The 25,179-nt window shown below is 40.6% G+C and overlaps 2 protein-coding genes across 6 annotated transcripts in view; one reads left to right on the forward strand and one right to left on the reverse strand.

Annotated features, from left to right (window-relative positions):
* Positions 1-6,277, reverse strand: part of ift80 (intraflagellar transport 80 homolog (Chlamydomonas)) — a 39,243-nt gene extending 32,966 nt beyond the window's left edge. The window contains exons 1-5 of one of the 3 annotated variants that reach the window (XM_077540586.1): positions 4,983-6,277; positions 4,754-4,825; positions 4,373-4,591; positions 2,205-2,315; positions 1,507-1,575 (exon numbers count right to left, since the gene is read on the reverse strand). In XM_077540586.1, coding sequence (XP_077396712.1) covers positions 1,507-1,575; positions 2,205-2,315; positions 4,373-4,591; positions 4,754-4,793 — 439 coding nt within the window. In that variant the 5' untranslated portion in view covers positions 4,794-4,825; positions 4,983-6,277. Of the gene's footprint in view, positions 1-1,506; positions 1,576-2,204; positions 2,316-4,372; positions 4,592-4,753; positions 4,826-4,912 lie in introns of all 3 variants that reach the window. The other 2 variants (XM_077540584.1, XM_077540585.1) reach the window with 2 other exon arrangements.
* smc4 (structural maintenance of chromosomes 4) lies at positions 5,476-24,919 on the forward strand. Of its 3 annotated transcripts, none has more exons than XM_077540580.1 (24): positions 5,476-5,884; positions 6,960-7,159; positions 7,758-7,939; positions 8,465-8,656; positions 9,669-9,845; positions 12,204-12,368; positions 13,066-13,193; positions 13,298-13,438; positions 13,698-13,848; positions 15,000-15,164; positions 16,428-16,661; positions 16,745-16,930; positions 18,030-18,191; positions 18,259-18,484; positions 18,554-18,630; positions 19,733-19,885; positions 20,018-20,144; positions 21,181-21,370; positions 21,441-21,585; positions 22,733-22,906; positions 22,986-23,171; positions 23,446-23,678; positions 24,383-24,566; positions 24,650-24,919. In XM_077540580.1, exons 2-24 carry the CDS (start codon positions 6,994-6,996, stop codon positions 24,809-24,811), a joined length of 3,906 nt encoding a protein of 1,301 aa, XP_077396706.1. In that variant the 5' UTR covers positions 5,476-5,884; positions 6,960-6,993; the 3' UTR covers positions 24,812-24,919. The 3 variants fall into 3 exon arrangements, with proteins under 3 accessions (XP_077396706.1, XP_077396708.1, XP_077396709.1); XM_077540582.1 differs by lacking the exon at positions 5,476-5,884 and adding an exon at positions 6,064-6,264; XM_077540583.1 differs by lacking the exon at positions 5,476-5,884 and adding an exon at positions 6,510-6,630.
* Positions 24,920-25,179: the final 260 nt, after the last annotated feature.

Consider the following 25,179-nt stretch of genomic DNA (forward strand, 5'->3'; position numbering starts at 1 on the left):
GTGGATACGCACGTGTGCAGTGCGGGCTGACATTTAACCCCGCACCAGGTGCATGTGGTTTCTCACAAACGCAAACCGGTCACATAATGAGCTAAACCTGACAAAGGGAACAAGAGGGGGGTATGAGACAAGCTCCTAGTAACATTTGCTTGTTTTAAAAATGCAGTCTAAGAGCAAAAAAAAAAAAAAAAAATGGGTCAAGAAAAACACAATGATGTACCACAGTTTGCTCCATCCCGGCGCGTGTGTGTGCGTACTTTTGGGGCTCAGAAGTGCAGCAACACCTGCAGTGATCTAAAAGCCATGTGGACTAAGGCACATCTTGCTTCTCCAGCCAGGTGTTTTACACATCTGTGGCTCTGCTCAGCATCCCATGCTTCAAACAGACCCATAACGGGGTGGTTTGGGTGGGGTGGGGGGATCTGAATTTGCCATTTCCGCCTGACAAGTTTATCCCACAACGCCCGCCATTCGACAGGAGCGTGCCATCCATTTTCCGAAAAGGCCTCCGACTATTCATAATTAATAAGCCCAAAAGCCCAATTGATCAGTTAACAAGTGAGGCGAGTGGAACGAAAACTGGATCGAGAGATGTTTCGTTCATCGGTGAAGCTTTTAATCAATCTCAGTAAAGGTTTGAAACATTAGGATGCATTAGTGAATACAGGAGTGGGCAATTGAATCAACAGCTGATCTTGAGTGCAAAATATTAACCCCATCCCCGCAACCCCCTCACACACTGTCTCAAAAGTCACACCATTTTTTTTTTTAAATAAGATTATGAATATAGAATAGAATTATGTTGTAGCCACAATAGAGTAGAAGGAAAAAGTCACAATCAAGTTATGCCAATGAACGTTTTTTTGTTGTTGTTGTTTTTTTTAGCATAGGAAGAGCATATGCCCGTGAGTCATGTTAAGATGCTTCTCTCTATGTAGCGTGGTATGGTGTTTGAGTATGAATACACTCGACACAGTATCAGCACCAATACTCCAATACTGGTATTTCTTTGTTGCATCCTTACTTGAAACGTTTCCTGTTAGGTAAATAAAAGTTTGATTTTGCCAAAAGTTTGACTTTGAAACTAGTCATATCGATTTACGTAGCTGCCAACGGGGAATAATTGTTTCTGCAAAACAGAATGAAAAATATAATAATAATAATCCAAAATCATCAAAACAGGTCAAGTTCATCCTTTAATGGTCTAACAATACAGCCCAAAAGGCTTCATGCATGTGCGCACATGCCTTATACTGTATGAGCCTAGTCAAGGAACGCCAATCAAGGGCTAACCATTTCCTTCCTGATTACCTTTTAGAATCATCTGTTTACAAAAACTGCTTTGAAAATGACAAGAGTGGCGAGTCAAACAGCAGGCAGTTGTGCAAGAACCTGCAAAAAATAGCCTGCTGTCATGATATAATTGTTGTTGTTTTGAAAATGTTCACTGTTACATTACTTTTCAGCCAAATGGCTAATTCTTCAAATTTACGTTTGCTGTCTTACCTTGGTTTGCGAGCGTTGAACGCAGCATGCCGCTTTTAGACCAGTTTTTGATCTGCCCGTCTTCTCCAGCTATATCCATTCCAAATAACATTGGAGAAACACATTTCAACATTCTTCAATTTGACCACCACCTTAACATTATTTATTGATTAAATAACACAATATTAAATAGGGATTTAACGATATCCAAACGACACAATATTATATTTATCACGATGGGAAAGTCACGATACAATAATTATCACAATATTGTGGGGAGGTTGGCGACACAAAAACGTTCACAATATTGTAAAAGAATTTTTTTTCTCCTTTTTTAACTTCAACTTGTATTTTATACTTGGTATGTTTATGTTTATATGTTCAATAAACCCAATCAATCAATCAATCAAGCAATCAATCTTGACTCGCTTCACAAGCATATTACAATCCCCTTCATCAGCGTAGATTTTCAACACAGGAGGGCCAAAACATGCCTTATGAAAATTCAACTGCACTAAAAAAAACAACTAGCCACCAGAGGGTGCTACAACTTCACAAATGGAAATCAACCTGACTTTTTAAACGTGCTGCTTTTTAATATTGTGATATAAAGACGAAAACATATTGTGGAAGTTTTAATATCGCACTATCACGATATTGCCGTTATCGTTACATCCCTAGTGTTAAATGCAAGTTATTTATTTGTTGATCCCGTTTACCTGTAATGAGAGCAGTCCCATCGTGGTTCCACCTGCCAGCTAAAACGGCTCCTTTGTGAGCCTCAACACTCTTCTCAATGCGCCCCATCTTGGACACAAGGTGGAACTTCCCTGCAGAGAAAAGGGGGGAAAGGCTACGTTGTGGTTGGGTGCACACATTCCCTACTCACGATAGCGTGAATAAAGAATTTAAATGGGATTCAGGCAAGTAAAGGCTTTTTTTCTCTATTCCATAAGCAACTATGGCGATATTTTTCAAGTGAAAACAGAAGCAGGTTTTCATTGTTTTATTCATCTCAGGGATGCATAATTGACATTTCCATGCCAAATTGTTTCTGAAAGTCAACTGAAATAATCACTTTTTTTTTTTTTTTTTTTTAAGAAATACATACCAGATTCACTGTTAAATTATCATCATCATCAAGGCATTGTTGCCAATAATGACCAGTTAGCAAATAATTTAGGAGAAATGTACAAAGTTTAGAATGGTGGTTGCAAATAAAGCACTTTTAACAGTGTAATGATAACTTATTGGATATCTTAAAAATAACACTGTAGCAAAAGAAAGAAAGTAAAACGAAAGCTGCAACAGTGAATAAAAGCTGAGTTTTCACGACTCAATGGTCTGCCAGAGAAAATTGCTGCTTCAGTTTGGGGGGTGGGGGGTGCTTTTGCAACCCAACACTGTTATTAGTATTCTGACCATATGTTGCATGACATAATAGTACATCCACATTCTGTGTGTTTGTTCCTAGGGCTGGGTCTAAAATATCAAATTGATATTCCTTTCCATAGCCCAATATCGATTCATAAGACCATGAATCGATACTTTTAATACCCCCCCCCCCCCCCCCAACGTAAATTAATGTGCTAAATCACCCCCCCCCCCCCCAAAAAAAAAAAAAGAAGTAAGGTAAGAATTGGACATAAAAACATAAAATGTGGATGCATAATGATGTACTATGGCTGTGTCTCTTATAATACAGGTCAATTTGTTTAAGCACTGGAACCTTAGTATAAAATCTGCCACGGGAATGTAAATGTGTGATTTGCCACTTTATTTACATAGCGCTGTGATTGTAACTGATTTCAATTATTTATGGTTGTGATCAGGTCAGGTTCAATAAAACACACATGATAAACGTAACTGTATTGGATTCCATTCTAAATGTAAATATTCAAATTTTTACTAATGCACCAAGTGAGAGAAAGAAGTTTCTACTATTTTGCATCATTGCTACTTCTCGGAATGTCTTCCATGTAAAAGTCAAATTGGTACTGCATAAAATCCTGAACTAAATTGAAATGCAATGTGAATCGTGAATTGAATTGGGTCCTTCTGAATCGAATCAAATTGATTTTGGAAATTTGAATCGATGCCCAGCCCTGTTTGTCACTAATGCAGCTTGAAGTAGGGATGCACGATAACGCTATTTTCAACCCATACCGATAATTTAGAACGTGCCTATGTCGATAACCGATAAGGAAGACAATCATTGTTTGCAAAATTAACTTGAATACAAATATACATTCGAGTCCTACTATGTCTAACATGTATAAATACATGATTGTACAAAGCACCGTGAAGCTGAATTTTATTGATATCTCTGCTTGAAGGCAAACTAGTAAAAGTCATTTTGATTTGTTGCGTGGGGTTTCTGTTTCTGACATTCTAAAATCCTGCTTCTTATGTTAACTTAAGACTTGAAATTTTTACATATGGTAGGTGCCACCACTCCTTTGGCCCTAAATCCTCCGCGATCGGTTCTAACTCACCAACAATCTTAAAATAAGCCAGTCACTGGATGAATGTTCAACCGCCAACCCTTTTTTTGTTTCGATTAAAACTGGCTCCATTTTTAGTGGCTTGATCAAATGTTATAAGCCATGTTATTATTATTATTATTATTGATCATCAGGCAAGCAGCTTCTTTTGAGGTGTTGTAATTAATGTCAGCCGTGTTATGTAAAATTGATGACATTCCATTGTATGTATATATCGGTTTGCAGCACCGGGTAGCTACCGACTCACCAATTTGGGTTCTCAGCTATAAATGTTGATTTTCATGATGTGATATCATTATTCAAGTATGGAATGGATGCTGGGATGGACTCTATCATTATTCAATGGAAAATGAATGGCTGTGAAATATAAATAAAACACTTGCCATCAGTGCTGGTTAGAACAAAAATCTCAGCCGGTGTCTGCTTCTTGCCGCCCACTGTCTTTGGAAACCAGTGCAGGTCGATGGGGTAGAAGTCGTCTGGCAATTTTACCACTAGAGTGGTCTCGCTGCTCAGAAGGTTCCACCTGAGGAGCTGGTGGTCTTCACTGCAGGAGTACAACTCATCGGCTGTGGTCCAGCCAACGCAGCTCACTAATTCTCTATGTGTGCTACAATTAAGGAAAATAGTCAAATCACATGAGAAGGCATATCATACATGTGTGTAATCAAGTACTGTAATTTCGCAAATGCAGTCAGACCCAATTTGACGTTGTTTAAGCATACTGATCAACAGCCATACAAAGCACAATCAGAAAAAAAGGATATGTTTCGGTTCCTTCAGTAGCGATGTTTTTAATCGCATTGTAGACGTTTGTGTCGTTATCTCCTGCGAAACTAGACAAGGAAGCAGACATGTAGTGACAACATGTTACTATCACACATAGCACACGATTATCAGTTTATCATAAGAAAATGTATTACGAGTGAAGTGGATGCTGCCGTGCAATTACGTTGTTGACAGCGGACGACACTGGCGTAGTTGCTACGTTACCTGACTGTCTGTTGCGAATATCAAATCCTTTTTATGTTTGGCGGAGTCTTGCCTGTGACGTGATGCTAACGTTAGCTCGGTCTTCCGTTTAAAATGGCCATCGTTCCGTCAGTTAAAAAAAAAAAAAAAAAAAGAAGAAGAAAAAAAAAAGGGGCACTGCAGGGCAGCAGTCGATCCTCGAGTCACATGGAGTCCAGAAAGATAAAGGTTATGCAGCCAAAACAATGACCTGGCAGTTTGCTATCGCAGGTAGCTCCTGGTGGCCATTAATCTGGGTCACAGCTTCACTGAGTGAAATCTCGCGAGAGTTCAAAATCACTTCCTTGACAACGGATATTTCGAAATAATGACACAGATCATACTATTTATCTAAGATTTACGCATTTGAATTATAATTGAAATCGATAAAGCACATAAAATACTGAAATCTACGTACATTGGGTGTAAAAACGACTCGGGTGTTGACTTTATGCTTTATGCAGAACATTTCAAATCCCTACGAAGCAAGATAAAAGTTTTTAATGAGACAACAAAACGTAGAAAAATAGACGTCAATATAAATTTGTAGGTTTAGACTGTGGCGGCGTTTCGAGTTTTGTGGACAAATGCTTCTGGTTTGCGGAGGGAGTGCGAGGCAGAGTTGGCTTCGTCCCCTTTTTTGAATTTTTTTCCTTTGCCCTTTGAACGGTCCATGGTGCCTTGCGTCAGTTTATAACGAATGTGGTTCGACAGCTCAGTTTAGGCGCCATTTACAAGTTGCACTTCTCCAAGTCGACGAGCCGCTCGACATGTCACGGAGCTGAATTTTCTGGATTATTTCTCACCAATTTTGGATTCACCCATATTTTTCCCCAGCGGTATTTGGACCGGGGAAGCGACTTTTGATAAAGATTTTGCGGAAGGTACAAGAAGAAGCCCGCGAAAAATAACTTGGTGGCCGGGTTCCGTCTATTTGCTGAAATGCGTCAATTCAAAATGGGATTTTTGTTTTCCCCCCCACTCGACAACACTTTTACGAATTATTATCAAAAGTGCAAATGCGTAATGTTAACCAAGACGACTTTTGTACCGCGACGCTGTAATGCTCACATAGCATTTTTTTTTTTTTTTTTTTTTTTACGTTTACAAACTCATCATCTTCAAAGCAACACGTTAGTTTCCAATTTGGCTGTAGTACAGCGAAAGCTAGTGTACAATTAAATACACAATACGTCGACTCGTTTAGCGAAAGGAGGGATTATGTTTGAAATGTAACTATTTATTTTCTTTTTAAAGCCAACTTGTAAGTACCCCAAAGCAAACATTTTTAAACTCGCGGTCAATAACAAGCTTTCCACGTCGTTTGTTAGCTCGCTCAACGTTACCCGCGTAGCGAACTTTACATTCGTCGAGGCACCAAACAGTAAAATGTAGCGACGTGAAAATAAAGTAGTTACGTGGCAAAAAAACAAAACAAAACCGCATCCTTAGATACTCGACTTTTCGGGGGGGGGGGGTAAATCGCTGTTGATTATGTTGCTTATTTAACCAGTTTGCGTGAATTAAAGACATTTACAACGTTACTATTCGTTTAAATTTGCATGTCACATCACATAGCCTGAGTGGGTCGTCTCCACGCGAATATTTTTTGGGAGTTTTGCCAGTTTGGGTATGTGTTCAACAACAACTGTTTAAAAAAAGTAACTCAGCGTAAAGGCATATTTGCAAAATGGCTTATTTTTCGTAAGAAAAATCTACGTCGAGTATTCACTCTAGTTGGCACTGTTAAGCCACAGGAGAAGGCAATTAAAAAGTGTTAGAATGGCGAATGTGTTATAACTAATTTATCCAAGTGGGTTATTTTTACAAACGGGTTGAAAAAATGTCCCGTGAATGTTGGCCATCACCAAAACAAAAAAAAAGAGGGAGATTGACAGACTCAAACACACTCACTCTTTTTTTTTCTTTCTTTTTTTTTTTTTTTTTACTTGAAACCAGTGACCCCCACACCCCCTCCCCCAGACTTCAAATCATGCCATCTAAAAGTGCAAAGACTTCCACCGCGGCCGCCGCCTCCAAGTCAGCAGCAGGAGGAAAGGGGTCGCAGCCTCGGGATGACTCCGAGGACGATCTGGACGTAACCCCCCGAGGAAACCGCTCCAATGGCCGGGGAGAGGAGGCACCACCACCGACAACTGGCAAGTAACAAAGGCTTGCTTTTTTTTCCTGCTTGTGTGTCTCAATCCCAAAACAAGTTGAGTTCACTCGATGGCTTGTTTGTGAAGCGTCATATTTTTTTTCCCCTACTCCATACCGTATTAGAATGGCTGCTTTTGTCCATTTTGGTGCACCGGTAATCAATAAATGCTCATTTGAGCGGCGAGTTGATTCCAAGTTGATTAGTAGATTATTTATTTTTGTTCATATTATTGTTATGACTTGGGAGCAAATAACGCGGGGGACGTTTGTTATTCTGTCAATAATGTGATTGTAGTTTGTGGATGAGACACTCGTAGCTTGTTTGGGCAGGTCGTTGGGGGGGCTTTGCGGTGTTGGAAACAAAACAAGAGTTTGCCCCCTCCAATTCCACCCCCACCCCCTCCCTATTTTGAGCCACTCTGTCACGAACAGGGGAAAAGAAAAACAAAGCAAAGAGAGCCTTGTAGTCTCTATAACTTTTTTTTTTTTGTCTCCCCCCACCCCTCCCCCACCTGGACGCGCTCCCTCGCGCACACAGTTGCGGGGGGAGATAAAAGTTGTACTTTTTTTTTTTTTTTTTTTTTGCCTGTGCCATAGATCCGTCTGCAGCCGAGGCGGTTGATAGTCGCCCTTTGGAGGAGATTCTCGGTAGCATCCCTCCACCCCCGCCCCCAGCCATGACCAATGAGCCGGGCGCCCCTCGCCTCATGATAACGCATTTAGTCAATCGCAACTTCAAGTCGTACGCAGGCGAGCAGATTCTGGGGCCCTTTCAGAAGGTACGACCCAAACAAACAAACAAAAAAAACAACAACCCACACACACAAGCACATGTCTAATTGACACATGCTGTTTTGTTTTGAACATTGTGTTGACATTTGGAGTCACTGTGAGTGTCTTTTGCTCATGTAAATGTTAACATGTGTAATGGGACTCGGAAAAGTTACAATGTTTTTGCACCGTCATTTTTGCTGTGTCATTTCTTAAACATTTTTCTTAACTGGGGAAAAAGTGCAAAATGTGGCTTTTTCATGTGGTTTGTGCATCTTTTAAGTTATTCCGACTTGTGTGAATTTTCACAAATTGTTTTTTCCATATTTTTAGTTGATTTTACAAATATATGTAAGGGGAGGGGGGATCCTGACTACACCCACTCACACACAATACACACTCATGGTCATCATGTAGTGTGGACTGTGCAAGTCAATGTATTTCAAAAACGGTTAGTTTTGACATTTCTGGTGCCCTGTATTTTATGTGAATAAATTTTCTGCATTTATTTTTAACCCTTTCCTGTCCCGCAGCGCTTTTCCTGCATCATTGGTCCGAATGGAAGCGGCAAATCCAATGTGATCGACTCCATGCTATTTGTGTTTGGATACAGAGCTCAAAAGATCCGTTCGAAAAAGCTGTCAGTGCTTATCCACAGTTCTGATCAGCACAAAGATGTGCAAAGCTGCACTGTGGAGGTGCATTTTCAAAAGATTATCGATAAGGTATAAATATATTCAGATATGCTGCTGTCTTTTCCAAAATTTCACAATATGGAGGCCAAGAGGGGCCGATTGGTTTTAAATATTTTTACTTTACTTTTAATTGAATTTGAAAGCAATTTCTTGTAGGCAGCTTCTTGGAATTAATATTGCCAAAGTCTTTGTACATAAATGACTGAACATGGACACACATCAGTCAAGGAAGTGACAAAAAACACCCACACACAGTCACACACCATTCATACAGTGCTAGAGCCTTCCTATTATTTAAGAAAGAACCAAAAATAAAAATAAAAATCATGAATTTAACCTGCTGTTTTTGTAGGCTCTCGTGTTTATTTGTTGGCATTGGTAAATATCACCAAGGTATTGTTTCAATTAAAATAATAATTATATTTCACAAGACTTAAAAATGTAAAGTCATTTCAAGAATTAGCTCATGTGTCATATTTGGTGTAATATTTAGTCTTCTAGAGCGGAGTGTATTTTAGTTTTTTACTTGTTGCTTGGAGAACAATTTCTCCGTTTTCTGTTTTCTCACATTGAAGTGAAATAAGATTCATTTACTACACAAGAATTATTGTTTTATGGCTTAATGCTTTATATTACTCGTCTGATCACTTCCTCTTTCTGAGTTTTTTTTTTTTTTTTTTAAACACGTGTACACAACAACACTCTCTTGGCTTCAAAATGATCTTTGTAAGTAGAATAATTTAAAAATTATCATCATTCCAACTGTTTTTGTATTGTTTTTAGATGTATTTTGTAGCATATGTCGTGTTAGTGTTTTTTTTAAATAAATTACACTTAAGCTGCTTTAGCTCTGACACAAGCATTGTGCCCATAACGATTGTCAGTGGTCTTTCGTGTACGAGAATCAATGGAAACATTTTTTGGTATTTTTCACTCTCATAAGAACGAGTTTGAGTTGATGTGTGGAGCTTCTCTCCTGAGCTGTTGTGCCCTAAACTGCTGTGTGTCTCTTCCGCCCCTCCCCCCTCCCACTCTGAGTCAGGAAGGAGATGACTACGAAGTCATCCCCAACAGCAAGTTCTATGTTTCCAGGAGCGCCAACAAAGACAATTCCTCAGCCTACTCCATCAATGGCAAAAAAGCCACGTTCAAAGAAGTGGGCACTTTGCTTCGAAGTCACGGCATCGACTTGGACCACAATCGATTTCTCATCTTACAGGTGACCTGTCATTTATTTCAGTCCTGCTTGTTAGTTTTTATCATAGTTGGCCGTTTTTATTTAGTCCATTTTTAGTTGACTGTAAATCGAGCATTCTAGTTGAATTAATTTTTTTATTACTCTTGTATTAGTCAGGACAATCATTTAACCCATGTATGTATGTATATATATATGTGTGTGTGTGTATATATATATATATATATATATATATATATATATAGTCAGCAGATTATGTTGAACATTTCAGTTCTAAAATTATTTCACATAAAATTTTCTTTCATCTTTTTGATGAAAAACAACTTGACACACGATTACAGTAGGTTATATCAACAAGTGGCTACTATGGCTCCATGCTACGAGCTAGTAAATTAGCCAGCATTAGTTAGCATTCGGATTAACGTTATTGTTGGAACGTTATATCTGTTGGATTAATGTTACATTCTATCTATAATTTACTTTTTTTTTTTGAATTTTTTTTTTTTTAATATACTTTTGAATCCACCTCCTCTGTCTGTTTGTACATGTTGTGTTCACTAGGTACAGATTTTTTGAAAGGGGGTGTGATAGTGTCACAGTGACAGAATAACAGAGATGAGACTTTAAAAAAAAATCATATAATTTTCATCTCGTTTTTGTTCTGTCCATCGCTTTTAATCCAGTTTTTATTAAGTGAAGTAGATTTTCATATCGTCTTCATTAGCCGCTGAAAATGCATGCTGATTTAGTCCCAGCTATTGTTTTATTAATGAGTGTTTTAGTCTAGTCTAGTTTTAGTCCGCTGAAGAATGTGTGTAGAGAAATGATTTTTGTTTAGTTTTTGTTGACAAAATGAACACGAGTGGAATGGACCTGTTGCTGTCACAGAGAAGGTGGCCTCCCTCCTACAGCCCTTAGAGTGCTATAGCAGCGCATCATGGTTTGATACAGTATGCATCAAGTGCAAACCATTATTTGCTGCTTTAGAATTGTAAGGAAATGCACTTTTTCATTTGATCAACCCTTTTTTTGTTTTGTCCTGTGGGAGGAGTTTGGCTGAATGAATTAAAAGGGGGGCGGTCCGATCACCTGTCTTTTACCTGTCACACTTTAGCAGCACGTAAATATTGGCGTGATGGATGAACCCCAGTATTAGCAGTGCTGCTTCAGTGTGGCTGGATCAAACACTCCATCATCACTTTTATCAATTTTCACTTGAATTTCTGCCAGTGTAATTCAAATGGCCACTATGTCTTGCCTTATTAAAATTTTATCTATTTTTATTTTCAAAAATTGTTGCATAGCTGAACTGAGTGTGAAGCCGTTTTTCCGGTCACCCTTCTGCTGCTGCGCTTGTGTTACGTGTGTCCCAAGCAGCATTATTACTGATTAACTCGAGGCTCATGGGGTGATGGCTCGTGTCAGAGTAACACCAAATGGGCGATTTCAATGTTTTTTTGTTTTGTTTTGTTTTTTTCCTCTGGAATTCAAATTGTTTTGAGCGCACTACACGGCACACTAGTTTCTGGTGAACATTCACTTTTTACCCTTGGCTGTGCCTTTTGTGGTTTGCTGGTTGCTTACAAGTGTCTTGCTTCCCCCCTGTGTGTGTGTGTGTGGGTGTGCGAGTGTGTGTTCATGGTGACTCTTGCTGTCCTTGGATGTTACATTTGCAGCTCTGTCTGTGGCATGGCTGCATGGATATGGGAAGAGGATTAGGCTTGTTCTCTCCAAGGTCACTTTTCAGGCCTCTGGCTAAGGGGAAGCTGTCTATTTAGTGCACTGGTCAGAGCAGGATGATATAGGGGATTTTTTTTTTTTTTTTTCCTTCTGCTGGCTTCTCTTTTATTTTTATACATAAAAGTCATATTTGAGCAGCCTTTTCCCCGCTTTACACACAGTTACATTTGGGTTTTTACATCATCTCGACTGAATTTGTGTTTAGCTCGAAAAAGATCCAAAGATGCCCTTTATCAAATGAATAAAAATTTAACTTGTTATCAGACATCTTCCTAGACTTTGCTGAAAAAAAAAAAAAAAAAAGACCCAGACACGGTTTGGCAGCTTGAAGAGGCTAGAATTAATTTATACATGATTTGATAAGCCCTTTGTTTCACATCGAACATTTTATTTGCATTTGTTTCTTTTAAAATTAAGAGCAATTAGGGGTTTATTTAGTGACAATAAATTGTTCTTTACTCTGACTAAAAGGGGAAAAATATCATTTATCCCATGTGCATAATTGTATAAATAAGCATTGTGTGTGTGACTTAGTAATACTAAATATTGTCAAACAACAATTGTATTTGTTTCTATTTTATTGAATTGTGTTAGTGATTCTCAGTCAGATATGTGATTTCTATGCCGGGGGGGGGGGGTCAGGGTGAGGTGGAGCAAATTGCCATGATGAAGCCCAAAGGTCAGACAGAGCATGACGAGGGAATGCTGGAGTACCTGGAGGACATTATCGGCTCCTGTCGCCTCAAGGAGCCCATCCTCACCCTCGCCCGCAGAATTGAACTGCTTAATGAACAGAGAGGGGAGAAGGTGACGCATCCTCATTTTTACTCTCTACTGACTTTTTATAGTTTCACATTGAAATATGTGTGTATGGGTGGGTGGGTGGGTGTGTGAGAGAGAGACAGATAAGACCATCTCTAATCATTCATTTTATGTATTTAATTTTTTTACACGAGACCTACAAAGTCAATTCCAAATGTTTATGTTTTGGAGTACAGCAACAAATATATATATATTTATTTTATTTTTATTTTGTGCCACTTCAGAGGAGACCAGTGGGGGAGAAGAGTACAAGTGTAATGATAATTTTAGAAGTAGAAATGCAGCTTACTGTGACAGGAAAGGGTCTGCCTGCTCAGTACAATATAAGCAATACAATTAATTAAATATTAGTACAGTAGTATAAAAACTACATTTGTTATTAATTCTGGCAATAATGCTACAAGGTTAACTTCAGTTTTGTATAATGTGGCTAACTTGGTATACTTGTAGGACTGTTAAAAAAAGAAAAAATCTTACTCAACATCTGTACATTTAACACAATTTCAAATGTCCTGAATTAGTTCATATTACAATACAGTATTTCCTGTGGGGGGAAATGTTGCATTTAGATCACTGACACACAACAGATTGTGTTCAACTCTACCAATACCACTATTATTTTGTAAATTATTTTGTTTTTTTCTGTAGCTTGATAATAAGAGGTCGCGTTTGCTCCCCTTAGCTCAACCGAGTCAAGCTGGTGGAGAAGGAGAAGAATGCTCTTGAAGGAGAAAAGAACAAAGCTGTGGAGTTTCTCACTTTGGAAAACAACATCTTCAAACACAAGAGTCATCTCTTCCAGTATCACATGTGAGTACATCACCACTTAGTGTGTTAGGGTTCTGTGCAAAGTACAAATATCTGATCGTCTGATGTCGTTTCTCTGTGCTATTTTGTATGTTACTGTTCATTAGTCATGATCTGCAAAAGCGCGTGATGGCGAAAGAGCAGGAAAAGCAGAAAATTTTAGACGACACCAAGGAACTCGCAGAGAAAACTGCTAAGATTGCGGAAGAAATGCAGAAAATTAATCAAGAGCGCGGAGATGTGGAGAAGTAAGACCCTTTGCTTTTTTGTTGCTCTTTTATCAATGTCTGTATTTTTTTCTCTAATTTTAGGCTTATTATCTTTGCTTGTTAAGTGGGGAAGGGGCACAAAATTGCACTTTGATTTCTGTAGGATTCAATCGACCCGTACTTGACAATAAAATCTGGAAATATCATCTACACAGTTGTTGAATTGACACTTTCTTCTAAAGGAGAAAAATACTGGCGTTTTTTTTCCCCCCCAGTTCAAACAATGTTCCCCCACCAGGAAACAGAAGAAGATCGACAAGTACATCGAGAGCCAGAAGCAGAAGTTCACCCAGCTGGACTTGCAGGACGTTGAAGCACGTGAGAAGATCAAACACTTGAAAAGCAAGAACAAGCAGTTACAGAAGCAGCTGGAGAAGGATAAAGAAAAGGTGTGGACAACCTTTTTAAATTGTTTTCTTTCAGTGCTTGATTGATTCATATTATTAATTAACCGTGAGTATTCTCATCCATTGCAAGTCAGCAACTTTCGTATTTACTGCACAAACCCAACAAAAGACACAAATTTGCACTATGAGTCAAGCAGCAGTACGGCACTTTTTTCTTTTTCTTTTTTTTTGGGTCCTCTGGCCAGCAAGCACTGAGGGCACTCAGACAATTTCCTGCTAACAGGAACACAAATTATTGTAATTATTGCAATATTCTGAAATTAAATACACGTGTGTAAGAGAAAAATACAGAATGGAACTATAATTGTATGTCTTAGTATCCTCTTTAAAAATGCCTTTACAAAAAAATACTGATCACATTTCACATTGTTAAAAAGAAAAAAAGGTCCGTTCTGTGAAAATGCAAAGTCATGGTTCATGTACAGTAACACAAAAAATAAGGGCCCCTTAGTGTAAACTAATTGCTACATGGCTCCTGTTAAACATCCCCGGGTCCATAAAAGCGTAACCTCTATATGCTAGAGCCTACTTTAATTCATTGTGTATTTTTTTTTTTTCTTACAGTCAGGAAAACGGCCAAGTTCTTGTAAAAACAACATCAAAACGTTTCACGCTGTAAATCACATTTTAAAGGCCGCAAGAAGTAGCGACCTAAAGTATCCACTAGGGGGCTGTGAAGTGCAGAGAGAGACAAGTGGATTCATGTCGCCAGCGTCATGGAGACACACTCACACACTTGAACACTGCCTAACAAACAATTCGGAGAAGTGTCACATTGTATACATATGTACTGCGCACATATAGTGGGTAGTGCTGTGGAGATGTGTTGATTTGAGGGGTGAGGGCAGGCAGGCAGACCTCCCTCAGGGGAGCAGTGTTCTGCTGCACGCAAGTCAACTATGGCCTGGCTTGTGTTACACTCCCGACAGCCACGTTCACATTTCACCCGCTGTTAACCCCATGCACAACACAACACAACCCCGCTCGCAACCAGGAATCGTGCCTCCAGAACATTTAATGCACATCCTTTGTCTCCGAAAAAGTTTTCCCCCGTTTCCTTCTATCCTCTCCTGTCAACAGAAGGTGATTTTTTTGTTTTGTTTTTTTTCTGTTGTGTGTTGGCCCGCTTTTAGCTGGAAGAAGTGCGTGGTGTACCTGCCAACAGTGAGAAGGCCATCTCGGAGGCGACAACACAAAAGGAGGAGCTGGAGAAGCGAAAGGGGAAAGAGGAGGAGAAACTCAAGGAAGTGATGGAGAGTCTCAAAGAAGAGACCAGTGGATTGCAACAGGACAAAGAGGTATGGAAATAGTGATTTAAAAAAAAATAAAAAATTGTTTAACCTGTTTATTGCGGGAGATGCGTTCTAGATCCACATGCTATCGATTGAAATGAGTCAGGTAGAGAGACTATCCATCCATTTTCTTAACCGCTTGCTCCTCACAAGGGTTGCGGGGGTTCTGGAGCCTATCCCAGCTGGCTTCAGGCAATAGGCGGGGTACACCCTGAACTGGTTGCCAGCCAATCGCAGGGCACACAGAGACAACCATCCATCCACACTCACAAGCACACCTAGGGGCAATTCGGAGCGCCCAAAATTAACCTGCCATGCATATCTTTGGAATGTGGGAGGAGACCGGAGAACACAGACAACATGCAAACTCCACCCAGGAAGGACGGAGCCTGGACTCGATCTTGCGTCCTCAGCACTGGGAGGCGGACGTGCTAACCACTCACACACCGTGCTGCCCGTAGAGAGACCATTGGGAAAAAAAAAAAAAAAAAAAAGAATGAATACCCCTCATGCACGCTTTAAAGACATTTAGACTTTTTAATCAACACTTTTTGAACTACAGTGTTCCCGCGCTGTAACGCGGTTCACCTGGAATTTTTTGGTGCAATTTTGTATGCGTTTTTTTTTTTTACAGTAATGTACCTATTTTATCAAATCTATGAATGTTTGAACATTGATCATGTTTAAACAGGAGAGAAATGTTTGGTGAGGGGTTTTAGAGCCTTAAAACATTTATAATAAATGTAAAACATAAAGCTGCTACTGCTACTTCGTGGATTTCATTTATTGCGGGTATTTTTTGGAACCTCATGCCAGCGGAAAATGAGGGAACACTGTACTCCTCAGTATCTTTTCTCACTGTTTCCCGCATAGCTTGCTTGCATCAAGCTGTTTATTTGTTACTCTCAGTGGAGTTTACTCTAAAAGTGGCCCACAAAACCAAAAACAATGAAGCATGATATTTAAATGTTATAATAATAATATATTTAAATTCAAATGTTCAACCAAACCATAATCTGTAATTGTGTTGAACGAAAGCCTACTAGCTAAATGCTAATATAATGTAAAGTGCCATAGATGGGAGATGGTTGTATACTGTAAAGACACCCATAAAGGGCAAAAAAAAAAAAAAAGTAAAAAATGTACGACCATAGCAAGGACGCGAACAACAGACGCAATATAGCGTGGGAACATCGAAGGTCCTTTTATGAAAATGGCTTAACATTTTACCAATGTCCTGAACCTCGTATTCGTGCTTGCTCTCGTCAGACCAAAGAGAACGAGCTGATGGAGCTGAGCAAGGCTGTGAACGAGACGCGCTCTCGTATGGACCTGGCGCAGTCGGAGCTCGACATCTACCTGAGCCGCCACAACACAGCCGTGACGCAGCTCAACTCGGCCAAACAGACCCTTCAGACCACGGCGGACACGTTGCGGGAGCGCCACGCCGCTATTCAAGAACTGAAAGTCAACATTCCGCAGAGGGAGAAAGAACTCAAGAAGGTGAAACTACTGCGAGAAGGTTTGCTTTACTTTTAGAATGCAAGTGACAATAAGTCATTCCGGGACGGCCGTTTTCTGCGCAGGACGAGGAAGAGCTGGAGCAGCTGACAAAGATGGACAATGAGACCCGTCACATCGTGAGGGAAATGAGGCAGAAGGTGGACGAGGCCAAGAGCTCCCTGTCCTCCAACCGCAGTCGGGGGAAGGTCCTGGATGCTCTCATGCAGCAGAAGCGGAGCGGCAGAATTCCCGGAATCCTCGGAAGACTGGTAAGGAGAAATAACCGTACCTGTAAGGATTTTTTGTTGTTCTTTATAGCCACTTTGAGGGTACTCGAGTGCCCTCCATGACGACTCGATGATGTTTCAGCATTTACAGGGTGTCTGCGAATCCTTCAAAAGTCTTAAATGAGAATTTTTCAAAATGAAGGCCCTAATTATCCTTGAAAATGACATGTCATCCTTTAAGCCACCATTCAAAGGTCATAAAAATGCCACAGATGCAATAAACAGCTTTGTTTTATGCGTCCATCTATTTGTTTGTCTTTAGAACTTGTCATTAAAGTGGCAAGTGAGCTGTGGCCGTTCTCAGCTTGGACACCACCTGGACTAGGGCTGTGCAATTAATCGAAATTCAATTACAATTTCAATTATTACACTCCACAATTACAAAAATCATAATCGTAAAAAAAAAAAAAAGAAAAAAAAACATTATTAATACTAATTATTGTTTAAATGAGTTGATTAAATTTATACATTTGCACCTTTTTTAAAATTTTAAAACAACTAATTTTGTTTCATCCACAAGGAACTCTTATAATTTTTTTTTTTATTTATTTATTTATTTTTAATCGGTCTTAATGTTTTTAAATGTGTAAACATTTTCTTGGTTTGCACCAAAAAATAAATGATCGTCCAACTGTACAGTGCACAAGCTGCACTCCAACTTCAAGTTTTTGCCAACATAAATAAATAAATATTATATATATATTATTACATTCTGTTTGGTCCAAAATGAACTTACATAATTATTTTTTTTTATTTTTTTTATTTTTTTTATTTTTTTATAAATTGATCTTAATATTTTTAAAGTTCAAACGTTTTCTTGTTTTGTACCAATAAAAATAAATAATTGTTTGATTTCAGTTATTGCCAACATAATGGTGATTTATTTATTTCCATATTCGAGCAGCCCTACCCTGGACTGGTCAGCAGTTAATCACAGAGCTTATAGACAGACAACCGTCCATAAACACATTGACACCTATGAACAAATTTGAGTCTTCAGGGAGCCGCAAGCACGATGCTAACGCTATACTTGTTTCCAGATGTTCTGGTTGTGCGGACACTGATTGTGATTGCGATGCAGGGCGACCTGGGAGCCATCAACGAGAAGTACGACGTGGCCATTTCCTCCAGTTGCGGAGCTTTGGATCACATCTTGGTGGACACCATTGACACGGCTCAGAAATGCGTCACCTTTCTCAAAGAACAGAACATCGGCGTGGCCACCTTCATCGGTCTGGACAAGGTGAATGTGCTGAATGCTCTACTCGTGTTTTTTGGCGATGCTGACCTCCTCGGTCTGATCTTCACAGATGAAGGTATGGGAAAAGAACATGGGCCCAATCCGCACCCCTGAGGACAGCCCCCGTCTCTTTGACATGGTGAGAGTGAATGACTGCAGCGTGCGACCGGCCTTCTATTTCGCCCTGAGGGACACCCTGGTGGCCCAGGACATGGAGCAGGCCACCAGGATGGCCTTCCAGAGAGACAAGCGCTGGAGGGTGGTCACCCTCAAGGGCCAGATCATCGAGATGGCCGGTGGGTGGCCTGCTCTGTCTCTCCCAAACTTCAACTTGTCGTCTTCCTGATGGCAATGTGTCCCGACAGGAACAATGACTGGAGGAGGAAGAGTCATGAAGGGCCGGATGGGCTCCTCTCTCAACACTGAGGTCTCCCAGGTGGAGGTATGAGCAAAATCTCTCAACAATCATTCTTGATGAATGCATTCATCAAATTAGCACTCCCTCTTGAAATGAATGGAAATGCAATTTTTTTTTCCCAGCAGCACAAAAAACAACACCAGCAAAAAAATTTGCATTCATGGATTTTTATTTTTATTTTTTCCACATAAAAATAGAACTATGGTATTTGTAGTGTATTAAAACCATTGTTTGAAAAGCGTGGATGTGGAGGAAAAAGACTTCTTAGAGATACTTGACTGATTGAGCCATTTTCAGCAGTAACAAGTTAATATTTTGTCTATAATTAATGTGGTAACTTCATTATTTTTATGTACAATTAATACCTTTTAAAAAGTAATTTTTCTATTTCCAGTCAAGTGTCAACTGATGATGACATCACGTGTGCTGAGGAAGTAAGTTAACCACCAATCATGACTCAGTTTACTGACCAAACCCAGAAAACAGGTGAGCCGTGATTGGCCGTTACCAACTTCCTCAGCACGGGTTGATGTCATCATCAGTCGACAGCGAGTAGAAAATTTACTTTGTACATGAATTGTACATGAAAAATTGTACATGAAAAATAATGAAGTTGTCAAATTCCATTTGGACAAAATATTAACTTTGCACTGCTGAAAATTGTTCGAGTCAAGTATCTCTTTAAGCACTGAACTTATCAAGACAATATCTTTAAAAAAAAAAAAAAAAAAAAAAAAAAAAACCTGTACTGTATACATAAATCCTACAAATCAACTGAAATGAAGCAGGTTTGTTTTTGTTGTTTGTTTGGTTGGTTTTGTTTTTTGTTTTTGTTTTTTTCAAATTGAAGCCACAATTTCATTCTGCAAGAACTTCAACTAGGAACAACTAAACAGCTTGAAGCAAGCATTTGACTTTGTTGAAGAATTCTTTACAATCTGCTGCTTGTTCTCAAGTCTCTTATTACAGTGTAGCGATTAAAAAATGTTTTTGCTTACACATCAAATACATACGTTGATTTCCATATCAGAAATACTTAAAAAATATCAGGCCGGATGTGAGCTGCGGGCCGTACTTTTGGCAAGGTCAGCCGGGGAACCCCGCTTAACCCTGTGCGTGTCCGCAGCTGGAGCGCATGGAGAGCAAGCTGAACGAGAACGTGAGCAAGCTGCAGGGCTGCCAGGAGAGGAAGCTGCAGCTGGAGGAGAACGTCCAGCTTCTCCGCCCTCAGCTCCGAGACATGAAGAACACGCTGGAAAAATACGCCAACAGCATGAGCGTACGTTGCCAAAAAAAAAAATTAAAAAAAAAAGGTCTCGCTTGAACGAATGCAAGCGGGCTGATGCCCCCTCCAACAAGCGTCTCTTTCTCTCTCTCTCTCTCTCTCTCTCTCTCTCTCAATGTCCTCCAGAGTCTGGCTGACCAGGAGAGCCACCTCAAGGTGCAGATGAAGGAACTGGAGGCCAATGTGCTGGCTGCTGCACCGGACAAAACCAAACAGAAACAGATGGAGAAGAGTCTGGAGGCCTTCAAGAAAGGTTAAACGACTTCAAATGTTCTGACACTTAATTCATATTGGTTTTATTTTGGGTTTATTTTGTTTTGTTTTATGTAGTTAGTTGTAATTAGTTTTCAGAGTGGTTTTATTTATTGAATAAATGCGTAGTTTAAGTTTAGTTTTAGTTTTGTAAAAAAAAAAAATGTGTATTGTGCGCAATATTCAAAAAACCACCATGCAAGCGACGTTATCTGAAGGTGCTTTTCTATTGGCTGCTGCTAGATGACATCATTGATTGACACATTGTCAATCGTCTTTATTCCGGGTAATATCAATATAAATTTATTTAAAATCATCCCCTAAGGCTCATACGTCAATTGCCAAAGAATAAAACGGACATTTCATAATTATAGTTAGTTTTGTGAACATAAAATATAGTTTGTTAGTTTTCATATTTTAAAAAGCATTTTCATTTTTATTTTATTTCGTTAGCAAAATTGTTTCTTTGAATTTTAGTTTTACTTTTTTCGTTAGTTTTAGTTAACTAAAATAACCTTGTTGTGGCGGTGACCGATACCATTATGGGTCACATCAGGGACTAGAAATTATATGAATACAATGTTGCCATTTTTTAACTACAATCATTAAAAATTCATCCACTAGTACATATTAATTGTAAATATGGTTCAGCATTGTTGTAAAAACACTATTATGTTTATTGTGTGCGATGGCTGAAGCGCACCACCTCTACCTTGCAACCAGGAAAATGGGTGTACGCAACGGTCACTCCATGTTCTGTTCTGGTTTGGTACATTAAAGTTTAAAAAAAAAAAAAAGAGGGGGGGGAAAAAAGAAGCTGTTTCTTCTTTGGTTGTTGCTTCAGGTCTTTCCTGTGCACTGCTGTTGATATAGCGCCTCCATAGTGGCGCTATGCTGCACTGCAACTGCAGTAAAAATGCATTCCAGCGATATCAGTTTGTCAGGCTGGAGGTGGCCGCCTCTGAATTTTGTACACAGGAAAAACCCTGTGAGCACGTATGTGACAAAACATAGTTGTTGATTTTGTTTTTCCGCAGACTTCGAAGCAGCGTCCAGTAAAGCGGCGAAGGTGGAAAACGAGGTGAAGAGACTCCACAACCTGATCGTGGACATCAACAGCCACAAGCTGAAGGCCCAGCAGGACAAGCTGGATGACATCAACAAAGCTCTCGACAAATGCTCCTCCACCGTCACCAAGGCCAAAGTCGCCATCAAGACGGCAGACCGGTGAGCACTCAAGACCCACCCGAATCCCCTCATTGACATCACGCTGAGTGCGCCCGTCATATGTGCGCAGAAACCTGAAGAAGTGCGAGGACGGCGTGGCTCGCGTGCAGGCCGAGCTGGAGGACAACGAGAAGTCGTTGGCGGCGTTGATGGAGCGGCAGAAGCAACTGGAGGACGAGGCCATGACGATCATGAAAGCCGGGGAAGAAGCCTCGGTCAGAGCATTTCCTGTTTTGCGAGGGGGTTTCATGGCTCAAATTGAGGCACAGTGCCATACGAGGGATGAACTGTTTGGAAAAATTATCCAACAGCGATTTTCAAATACAAATCATTTGCCCCCAAAAACGTATAAATTCCTTTGATTTTAAATATTACCACAGTGTTGCAAAGGCGTATTTATACATTTTATATTTATTTTTATTTTTTATGCTAGAGCATACAGAAGGCTTTGCTACAGCTTCTGACATGAAGCGGTCACTTAAAGCAATGGCAGTTATTCCAAAAACGGCCATCAGGTGGCAACAGAGTATAAGAGATCAACCAGGGCCATGTTGCAGCAAGCTTTTTTTTTTCCCACTGTTTTCTCCAGGAATGTGAATAATGATGAAAGGTAGCTATATTCTAATGCTAATTGCTGCAAAATGGAAACTGATAGAAACTTTTTTTTTTTTTTTCCCTGATGAAAGAGAGACTCGAATCTTTCTTTTGGTAGATTCCATGTTTTTATTGCAATAGAACACCTTGCAAAATCAGTCCAAATCCAGTAAAACAGTCGGGAGTGAAAGGGGTTGCTTCAGTCAAAATGGCTGCCAGTCAGTGGGCTAATATGCAATTTTTTCTTTTTCTATTGCTGACTTACTGATACGAAAAGTTTGGTAAAAGAGAGGAATTTACACAATTGAATCTTAGCTCTTATTAGGAAACTTAATATAGTTTGTTTTATATCCTGATATGAATGTAATGTAGGCAAGGAAATGGCAGTCTTCTTATAACAAAACAATATTAACACTTGTGCTTGAATCCTTTCCATAACCGCCATTTAAAAATCAGCAATTTTGATTTATTTCCAAAATTCCTTATCTGAGCCTCCAGTGAAATTTACTGGAAATATTCCATCCTTTTTGCAATTTTATCTCAGGAATGGAAATTCTTGTTTTTGGGGCGAAACGCACGGCGTACTGCCCCTGTTGCCGTTGAAAATCGCACCCAATTTAGTGCAAATTCCCATCATGTCCGAGGTCATCGGCTCGATGGCAGCTGTCATTAAGTCCCAAGTGGCAGTAGGGCTCCTCATTTGTTTGATTGAAGCGTCGCACGGAATTGTCGGGACGTGCGTTTGAAAGCAGTCCCCTCGTTGTCCAGGCGGAGCAGGCCGAGGTGCAGGCGCAGTACCAGGCGGTGGCCAAGGAGCTCGCCTTCCTGCAGCAGCAGGAACACGCCGTGCAGAAGGAATCGCTCGGCGTGCGGCTGCGCGTGGAGCAGATCGAGGCCGTCGTCGGCCAACACGCCGACAAGATTGCGCACTGGCGCGAGAAGGTGGGCGCCGCCGCCGAGAGTTATCCGCTGCGGCCGCCGCGACCTGCTAACGACCGGCCACTTGACGCCGCCCACGCAGGCCTCCAAGCTGTCCCTGCACGCCGTGGAGGGCGTCCCGGCGGAAGAGCTGCCCGTCCTCACGGCCCAGCAGCTGGACGACATCACTGATGGCGGTGGCCACATCAACAACAAGATTCTCGGCTTGGAGACCAAGTGCGCGCAGATGAAGCCCAACCTGGGCGCCATCGACGAGTACAAGAAGAAGGTACGAGCCAGACGCGGACGCCAACTGAGAAATGGCTTAATTAAGCAGCTCTGGTTTGATCGTTAAGTTGAGAAAGTTAAAAAAGAAAAAAAAAAACTATGGCCAGCAGATGGCAACATTATGAACATGGTGTATTAGGGGCAGTTTTTTTTGTTGTTGTTTGAGGGCAGAGGCAATATGCAGAGAAAAAAAAACTCAGGAGTACGGTATTTGTGGAAATCCAGTGCGATATAACGATGGCAGGAACTGTAACGTTTGCTTGTGTGGCCACCAGGAGGAGCAGTACCTGCAGCGCGTGGCCCAGCTGGACGACATCACGGCTGAGCGGGACAATTTCAAGCGCGGCTACGAGGACCTCCGCAAGCAGCGCCTCAGCGAGTTCATGAGCGGCTTCAACGTCATCACCAACAAGCTCAAGGAGAACTACCAAATGCTGACTCAGGGGGGCGACGCCGAGCTGGAGCTGGTGGACAGTCTGGACCCCTTCTCCGAGGGCATCATGTTCAGGTGGGTGACATTCCACTCACCTGTGTGTATATAAGCCATTGAAGTCACAGGGTGGCCATCTTGCTCCTCCCACCTCATGAGCAGACTACTGTATAAGCTATACGCTGCGGCTATACGGACAGATGAGACATTACAGCTCGTAGTTACTTAGTATAAACGCCGGGGGCAGGGTGCTCACTATTTTTTAACAGTACAAAAATAATAAGATTAAGTGGCCGATATGTGCTACTTTGAAGGCCTCTTTTTCTTTTATCACTCAGTTCCCTCAACCACAATATTAGATTTGGCAGAGGCATCTTTGGTTTAATTACAGTTAGAATCCATTCACTATAAAGTTTCCTCCTGTACTAAATATCATGAAGCATATAATTTATACATGTATTTAAGGCAAGTTGTAAAAAGTCTAAAGTCCTCTTGTTTATGTTTAATGCATTTAAAACAGCATAAATCATTATGTTTCTACTAAGTACTGTCAAATATTCTCCAATTTGGATACTGTAAATGTATAGGATGGTATGCTGAGAAATGTTTCTTGGGAGGAGCAATATGGCGGCCTAGCGACCTCAAATGTCTTGGCCTATCAGCTATCCAGTCCTATATAGAGATCAACTCAAAATGGAAAGAAAAAAAAAAAAAACTTGAAATGAAAAATTCCCAAACTGTAATAACCGTGGTCCGATGCCACTTTTTTTGTGCCGGCGCAGCGTGCGTCCTCCGAAGAAGAGCTGGAAAAAGATCTTCAACCTTTCGGGCGGTGAGAAGACCCTCAGCTCGCTGGCGCTGGTCTTCGCCCTGCACCACTACAAGCCCACGCCGCTCTACTTCATGGACGAGATCGACGCGGCGCTCGATTTCAAGAACGTCTCCATCGTGGCATGTTACATCTACGTAAGTACGGACTTCCCTTTGAGTAAAACCATCGCCCGACTGCCCCGTTCGCCAACGGTGCCGTTTTTTGTTGTTTTTCGTAGGAGCAAACCAAAAACGCTCAGTTCATCATCATCTCGCTGAGGAACAACATGTTTGAGATGGCCGAGCGCCTCATCGGCATCTACAAGACGCACAACACCACCAAGAGCGTCGGCATCAACCCCAAGAGCATCGTCTTCCGACATGACGCCGTCACTGCCTAGACCGCCGCCCACGTTCCTCTCACCTTCTTTTTTTTTTTTTTTCTGTATGATCAGATGCTGCTATTTTATACATTTGCTGAATAAAGTTTGACATTTTTTTTATTACAAGTCACATGGACAGTGTCGGCCAACAAGGGGGGAATAGCTTTTAGCAACAAGTTTTGAGGTTGTGAGTTCAAATCACCAGTTTGTCACCGTATCTCCTGCACAAGCCCCAGCTAACTAACCACTTCCTGTTTTCCCCGAGAATACATCCAACAAGTGTACAAATGACTCCTAACCACCAATGGAGAAACTTTCATGTCAACAATCTCCCACAGAATATGACTAAAGAGGGTTCTGCAATCATACAACTATTTAAAAAAAAA

Source organism: Festucalex cinctus, chromosome 13, assembly GCF_051991245.1.
Source record: "Festucalex cinctus isolate MCC-2025b chromosome 13, RoL_Fcin_1.0, whole genome shotgun sequence".
Taxonomy (NCBI): Eukaryota; Metazoa; Chordata; class Actinopteri; order Syngnathiformes; family Syngnathidae; genus Festucalex; species Festucalex cinctus.